Source organism: Octodon degus, unplaced genomic scaffold (assembly GCF_000260255.1).
Source record: "Octodon degus isolate 3935 unplaced genomic scaffold, OctDeg1.0 scaffold00045, whole genome shotgun sequence".
Classification (NCBI taxonomy): Eukaryota; Metazoa; Chordata; class Mammalia; order Rodentia; family Octodontidae; genus Octodon; species Octodon degus.
In genome coordinates this window covers 7,733,412-7,741,494 of record NW_004524621.1, presented here as the reverse complement: position 1 = coordinate 7,741,494, position 8,083 = coordinate 7,733,412, and the positions used below count along the sequence as shown (strand labels likewise).

Sequence of the window (8,083 nt, the reverse complement as noted above, 5' to 3'; positions counted from 1 at the left end):
ATATGCAGTGTATTATTTGTTGAAACTGTACTTCCGATTTGATTTGAAACTGTCTCATTGCTATATGTTTATCAATAAAACTGTAGAAAAAAAAAGAAAAAAGAAAAGAAAGAAAGAAAAAAAAAAGAAAAGAAAAGAAACAAGGTCGGAGGACCAGACTATGAATTTCAACACTTAAGAGAATATGGTTGCCTCAAAGATAAGAGATCAATGGTAAGGACAGAGAGTGCAGAAAGGGATGCACACACCTATATGTAACTTATTTTAGATAAAAGTGTGAGAAGAATTCAGTGGAGAAAGCATTGTGTTCTTTACATATGGTGCAGGAAAAATTAGGTCTCCATGTGTAAAAATGAGTAAATATACTGATCCATAGCCTGCATTTATGAACTAGAAAATGTATCAACTTTAGCTAAAATGTAGTTTTAGCTAAATGAGTAAATATACTGATCCACAGCCTGCATTTATAAACTAGAAAATGCATCAATTTTAGCTAAAATGTAGTTTTAGCTAAAACCTAAAACTACAAAATTTCTATAAGAAATATAAGACAAACCTTGACATAGGCAAAGATTTCTTAGAGATAAGAATAAAAGCTTTTTTTAGATACTAAAAGAAATTGGTAACTTAGACAACATCAAAATTTAAAACTGCAAGGGCCAGCCACATAGCTCGGTGGATTAAAGTGCCTGCAAGCAGGCGCATGGGCCTGGGGCCTGACATGCCAGCCCTGCCCACAGGGCACACTGAGACAGCAACTGAGATTGGGCATGGTGGCGCAAGTCTGTAATCCCAGCTCTAGGGAGGCTGTAAACAGGAGGATCACTATGAGTTCAATCTAGTAGTGAGACCCTGAACACCCTGTAGACCCTTCCCTAAAATACAAAAAAATGGGGGCTGGCTAAGTAGCTCAGCGAATTAAAGCACCTACAAGCAGGTGCACGGGGGCTGCTGTGGAGACGCTGATTAAGACTGGGCATGGTGGCGCACATCTATAATCCCAGCTCTTGGGAGGCTGAAAACAGGCGGATCACTATGAGTCCGATCTACATAATGAGACCCTATAGATTCTGTACTAAATTTAAAAAAAATAAAATAAATAAAACTGATTTTTAAGAAAATGCAAAATACTGGCCCATCTTGTTTATAATAAAAGATTTGTATTTAGAAGACAGAGAATCAGGATGTATTGTATGGTTCGCAAGGATGTAAATCAATTTATTAACCCTGATTACATGGAGGTGTGGGACACAAGGAGTGGGAAAGAAAAGACACTTTGCATAGTCCTATTCATGTGTATATCCTGGGCTCCGTTAAATGTTGAGTGTGACCCTGAGGACTCAGAGATGTTAGGTGGTGTGTATCTTTAGCCCTAAACTTGACATAATATCTTACATATATTTGAAAGTATGCATGTACAGTATTATAAAATGTGAGAAAAGAAACATCCAGTGTGGTTAGATTATTTTTAAGAATAAACCAAATTAGTGAAAAGCTTCTAGTCAAATATTTCTTAGACCATTTCTTCATATTCTCATGCTGAAGAAAAACACTTAAAATCTTAATGTTCTATTTTGGTATTCTTAAAATTGCCCCCTCATTATACCTACTGAAAGTTTTCCTAAGAAGGACTTAAATGTCCAAGAAACATATACTCATACAATATGAAAATGTTGTTCAACAGGTAGAATGCTCAAAACTACCAGTCTGTAAACTATAAATGAAAGAAGTTTTAAACTATCAATGAGAATTCTGATAATTCAAAATTAAGGATCAATTTAAATATTTATCATAGCACTGACAATGAGAGAAACTGAATCAAAAGGAAAGCTCCAAGATTATAGATCCAAAGTAAAGAAATAGTACAACACACAGCAGCTCCACAACACACAGAAACTGTGACAGCAGAGCCTAATTCTCTGTGGAAAAGTGGACAAACCTATGTCGCAGTGGGAGAAACATTTCTTCCAAGTTTTATAAACCTCTTCTAGGAAAACCAGCATGTAAGAGATGTGTGTGACCTACTACACAGACTGGTTAGGTGAAGGTTAAACTTCTTTTTTGTGAGACAGGATCTTGCTTTGTAGCCCACGCTGGCCTTGAACTCACTATAGAGCCAAGGCTGGTTTTGAACTTGTAATAATTCTCCTGCTTCAGCCTCCTAAGTGCTGGGATTACAGGTGTGCACCACCATGCTCAGTTAAATTCTTTTCTTGAACAACATGATGATCTAAATCATTGCTTAAGTGAAATCAGTACTTTCAGCAAATTTTGACAAGGAAAAATTAACTAACAGCCTCTGTGGCAGGAGTACAATTGTCTAGCCAGCCCAACCCTCAGTCCTCGCTGTAAGCTTACCTGACCGGAAGCGCTCGTCCCTGGAGTTGGTGGGCCGGGACTTTTGTGGTTTGGGTGCAGCAGTGGTCAGGGAGGGTCCAGAGAGTCGATTCTCTGCTTGCAGGTATGGGTCTACTCCTGAAACAAATTTTTTAAGGAATATTTTCTGTAAACCATTTGCTTACAAGTTATGGAAAATTTACTTAAAACACACGTGATTTCCCTCATGTGGCAAAACAGTGTATACTGCACCAACAGTGTGGTCCTCAAAGAAGAAAACAGCCTTGGCCTGGGGTCAGGGCAGTGTCCAGGTCCATATGACATCTCCATCTGTATAGCTGACTATCACAAAACCCTCTGAACACTCTTGGCAGTAACTGGTCAGATGTGGGAGCCCCTGGTTGCTGAGGCAGCAGGTGCTAAAGAGCACCCTCCAAGAGCCTGCTTCTACTATGTGGCTGTTTCCTGACTCTGGAATGACTTGTGTCAATTATTCCCAGCACTATCCCCAGCGTCAACAAACTCTGAGTGAGAACAGCTCACCAACCATCAATGGGGGGCTACTAGTGGCTCCCAAATAGAGACAGCTGTGAAAAGGTGGAGGAAAGAGTGGCGAAGAGCAATGCTTCGAGGGTGATAACAGTTTCCAGACGCAGAGACCTGCACTTGGCCAGCAGCACCAGCCTTGGCTGTGTCACCTGCTTGGTCTGCAGTGACCCACACCTGTACCCTGGCACTCAGGATTCTGAGGAATGAGGATTGCCATGAGTTTGAGACCAGCCTGGGCTACATAGTGAGACCTTGTCTCAAAATAAAAAATATGCATTCGGTACCAAATTCAACAAGTATCAAAGAAGCGGAGTGCCAGCATATCACTATATAAGTAAACAGACACCCTCATATGCCAAAACATACATGCTTTAATTCTTTGAGATAGACTTACTTAATCAACAGATACAAACAAAAGCCACTCTGCAATTACTAGACAAAAGAGAAGATGCTTAATTATAACAGATATCAAGAGATAACTTTCATAAAGGTTATAGCGATTCCCCCCCCCCACCGAAGCAATGTATGAAACTGGCACTTCCCTACATCTTTTATCAGCAAACAGGTATTATAAAAAGTTTAAAAATCTTCCCAATATGGTAAGAAAAAAAGTCTCATTTTGATTTGCTTTTCTGTACTTATATAGAAATTGAACATAATGTTTACTGCCATGCACGTTTCCTGTCCTTTCAATTTCTACTCACTTTTTTCAGCTAATAAGCTCTCCTAAAGGAGAGAAGTCTTCTGCTGAGGTGCACTAGACCATGCACCTCAAGGCTGTGGCCTGCCTGCCTGCCTGCCTGTCTTAATGGCTTTTCTCATTGCTAAGACAAAACACCTGACACCCAAAATTAAAAGAGAAAAGGTTTATTTTCTCTCACATTTTGTAGGTTTCAGTTCATAGCTGTCTAGCTCTAAGACAGGGTAGCACAGCAGAAAGGCACTGCAGAGAATAGAGCAATCAGCAAGCAACAAACAACCACAGCAACTTTTTCTGTTCCATATATCTTATCAGAGCAAGGCAGGCAACACTCACACCCTTAATCCTAGCATCCCACTATGAATTGATCCCACCCTCACATCCTTGATCCTAGCATCACACATCCAGCTCTGGGGGGACATCTAGACACAAGCCACAACATTGTCTTTGCTTTGTCAGCTTCCAGGTCTGCAAACTTTGTGAGGACAACACCTAAAGGTTATTTAGATATTCTGAATTTAGTAATTGTCATAATTAAAAGCATATTCAGAGCTTTGATTCTTCTGAAAATTACGCTCACAGATATTGAAGAAAGTTATTGCCTTAAAAAAGTCAGTATGAGGAGCCCACAAGATAGCTCAGCAGTCTAAAGTGCTTGCTTAGGCAAGCTTAGGCAGGTGCAGGGGACCACAGTTCGATCCCCAGCACCACATGCCACGCTAGCCCTGCTCTCAGGGAGGGCTAAGCCAGCCCCTATCCCCCATGCCAAAATAAAGGCAGCATGAGCAATGAACTAAATCCTCCCTCCCATCCTCCCCAAGCATTGCTGGCCCTCCTCCTCTGATGACATCTGCTCTGCGCACTGAAAGCCACCTGTGATTACATGGGAACCTACACTCTCAGGTTTAACATCTCAAAGCTCAGTCTTTTCACACAAGTATTATTTTTCAAAATTTTATTGGCCACTCTCAAAAATTTTCTCTTTCTAATGGATCTTTATTTCCAAGCCCAAGGCTTTATTTTTCCTATTATCTCTCTTTTATTTTGTACTTTATTTATATATTTGTGTTTGTATGGGGAAAATGGCTATAGTCTTTTGTCACCTGATGCAGAGTTTCCAAACAAAAATAATATTCTGCCAAATGCTCAGCTTGCAAACTAAACTGTTCAGAAACCAAAGCCTTCATGAATTGAGATATCACAGTATACTGGATTTCTCATGTTAGAGAAACTATGCAATATTTAAGCTTGCAAATCTGATTTATTTCACTTAACATTCCTATCAATGACTCAAATTTATCCTTTATAGCACTCCAGGGTGTGTAAATACTACATTTTCCTTATTAATGTATCTGCTGATAGACATTTATCTGCTGATAGTTAACTCTTGGGAGGTTGTTCTATTAGGAATTGTGCTGCTATAAACACGTGTGTGCATGGATCATTGGAACATGATGTTTTAAGCTCTTTTGGTAAGCTACCTAAAAGAGCAATAGCTGGGTCAAATGGAATTCTGGTTATAGTTTTTGAGGAGTCGCCATACTGATTTAATCTCCATTGTGGTTGCACTGGTTTACACTCCTCCCAACAATGCAAATGGGTCCTGTGCACCACCCCACGCCTCTCCAGCTTTGTTCTCTGATTTCTTTTTATTTATTTATTTGTTTATTTATTTACTTTGTGTGTGTGTGGCCAGCTCAGCCACACACACACAAAGTAAGGGGGCGGGGCTGGCTGGCATGTGGTGCTGGGGGATTGAACTACGGTCCCTGTGCTTTGCTTAGCTTAGCTTGTTTTAAGTAGGTGCTTTAGACCACTGAGCCATCTCACCAGCCCCTGTTCTCTGATTTCTTGATGACAGCCATTCTCTCTGGAGGAAGATGGAATCTCCAGATTATTTTAATTTACTTTTTTCAAATGATATTGACCACTTTTTTGTGTTTTTATTAACCACTTGTACTTCCTCAACTGACAAGTATCTATTCACTTCAGATGTTCATTATTTGAGTGGGTCTTTAAATCTGATGGGATCTAATTTTTTTTAGTTCTTTATATACTCTAGATATTAGTAGCTGGCAAGTTTTTTTTTCCCCATTTTGGAGGTTGTCTCCTCTTGTTTCAATTGTTTCTATTGCTATGCAGAAAGTTTTTAATTTGATATGATCCCATTTGTTGATTGTTGGCACTATTTTTTTGTACATTTGAGGTTCTATTTAGAAAGTCTTTGCTTATGCATGTATCTTTAAGGAGTTTTACTTAGTTCGTCTTCTAGTAATTTTTTTTTCTCTTTTAGTATTTAGATATTTGATCCATTTTTATTTTAGTTTAGTTCATGGTGAGAAATACAGTTCTAAGTTAAATCTTTAAGGTTTTTTGTTTGTTTGTTTATACCAGTGATTGAACTCAGGAACTTGGGCTTGCCAGGTAGAAGTTTTAAGTTAAATCTTCAGCATGTGCATAGCCAGTTTTCACAGCACTAGATGTTAAAGAAACTATTTTTCCTCCAGTGAAAGCCTTTTTGTCAAAGACCAACCAGCTGAGTGTACCTATGGTTGTTTCTATATCCTCTACTCTGTTCCACTGATACACAAATATGTTTTTTTGCCAAACCATGTTTTCGTTTTTTTATAACCACTACAGCTTTACAGTACAACTTGTAGTCCAGTGTGGCGATGTCCTCTGTCATACCCTTATTGCCCAGAGTTGATTTTGCTATTCTCGATCTCTTCTGATTTCAAACAAATTTTAGGAATGCTTTCTCTACTTCCATGAGAAATGCTATTAGTATTTTGTTTGGTATTGTATTAATCTGTAAAAGAGATTTTGAAATGTAGCCATTTTGACATACTGGTTCTGCCTACCAAGGAACAGAAGTATCTTTCCATTTTTTAATGTCTTCTTTGACTCCATCTTTTAGAATACCATATACCATACTATAGAGGTCTTTCACTTTCTTGGTTAGGTTAACTCCTAACTACTTCATTTTTCTTAGTGCTATTATGAAAGGTATTATTTCCCGAATTTCTCTCTTGTTGAATTTATTATTGATATACAGGAACACTAAGGATTTTTGAGTGCTGACTTTGTAAACCTGCTGCTTTACTGAATTTGGTTATTAATTCTAGGAGTCTTTGGTGGAGTTTTTTGAGATCATCTACATAGAGGAGCATGTCATCTGCAAAAAATAACTCGATTACTTTTTTCCTACTCATATCCCTTTTGTTTCTTGTCTAAATCACTCTGGCTAATATATCAAGAACAAGAGTAAATATAGTGCACATTCTTATCTGACTTTAGAGGGAAAGCTTTCAGCATCTCTCCATTTAATATGATGTTGACCACTACTTTGACATAGATAACTTTTATCTGCTTGAGATAAAGACCTTCTATACCTATTTTCTTCAGGACTTTTTTTTTTTTTTTTTTTTGGTGGAGCTGGGGATTGAACTCAGGCCCTTGCACTTGCCAGGCAAGCGCTTATTCAACTGAGCTATCTCCCAGCCCCCAGGACTTTTTTTTTTTAGTAATGAATCGATGTTAGATTATGTCAAATGCTTTTTCTGCATCTAATAAGATGATCATGTGATTTTTGACCTTTCTGGCTATTTGTGTGATGTGTTCCATTTATTGATTTGTATATGTTGAACCATGGTTGCATCCCTGGAATGAATACTACTTGATTATGAGTACAATATTTTTGATGATTTGCTACATTTTGTTTGCCAGTATCTTACTGAATATTTTTGTATCTATGTTCATTAAAAATATTGATTCTTTTTTGGTAGGGTCTTTTTTTTTCAGTTTGGGCATTGGAAATGACTTTCTTCCAGTACTTTGGAAGTACTGATTCTCTTTTAAATTTCATTAAAGAGTCTGAGGAATATTCGTGTTAGATCTTCTCTAAGAAATTCGGCAGTGAGGCCAGCCAAATAGCTCAGTGGATTAAAGTGCCTGCAAGCAGGCGCAGGGGTCGGGGGTTCAGTCCCCAGGACTGCTGTGCCAGCACTGCACCCCAGATTGCACTGAGACAGCAATTGAGAATGGGCGTGGTGGCAGGCATCAGTAATTCCAACTCTTGGGAGGCTGTAAACAGGCGGATCATTTTGAGACCGATTTAGTAGTGAGACCCTGAACACCCTATAGACCCTTCCCTAAAATATATATATATAAAAAAAAAAAAAGAAAAAGAAATTCAGCAGTGAATACATCAGGTCCTGGACTTTTCTTATCCAAGTGTAAGTTTAAGAAAAAAATCAGTTACTGTTATGCAGATTGGACTATATTATATTCACACACTGCTTTAGAAACTCCAACTTTATAGTACTGTTTTTCCACATAGGAAATTGATATGTTTCTCCATAAATCAGTCTTGATTTCTTCCAAATAGATTTTTGTGATCCTAATATAGGTTCTAGGGCCAGGGAGATGGCTCAGTGGAATAAGCGCTTCCCTGGCAAGCACATGGGCCTGAGTTCAATCCCCGGTTTAAAAAAAAAA

At 38.5% G+C, this 8,083-nt stretch overlaps 1 protein-coding gene across 1 annotated transcript in view; it reads right to left on the bottom strand.

Annotated features, from left to right (window-relative positions):
• Dip2a (disco interacting protein 2 homolog A) overlaps positions 1–8,083 on the bottom strand; it is a 148,547-nt gene that overhangs the window by 107,679 nt on the left and 32,785 nt on the right. The window contains exon 3 of the mRNA XM_023716074.1: positions 2,359–2,475. Coding sequence (XP_023571842.1) covers positions 2,359–2,475 — 117 coding nt within the window. The remainder of the gene's footprint in view (positions 1–2,358; positions 2,476–8,083) is intronic.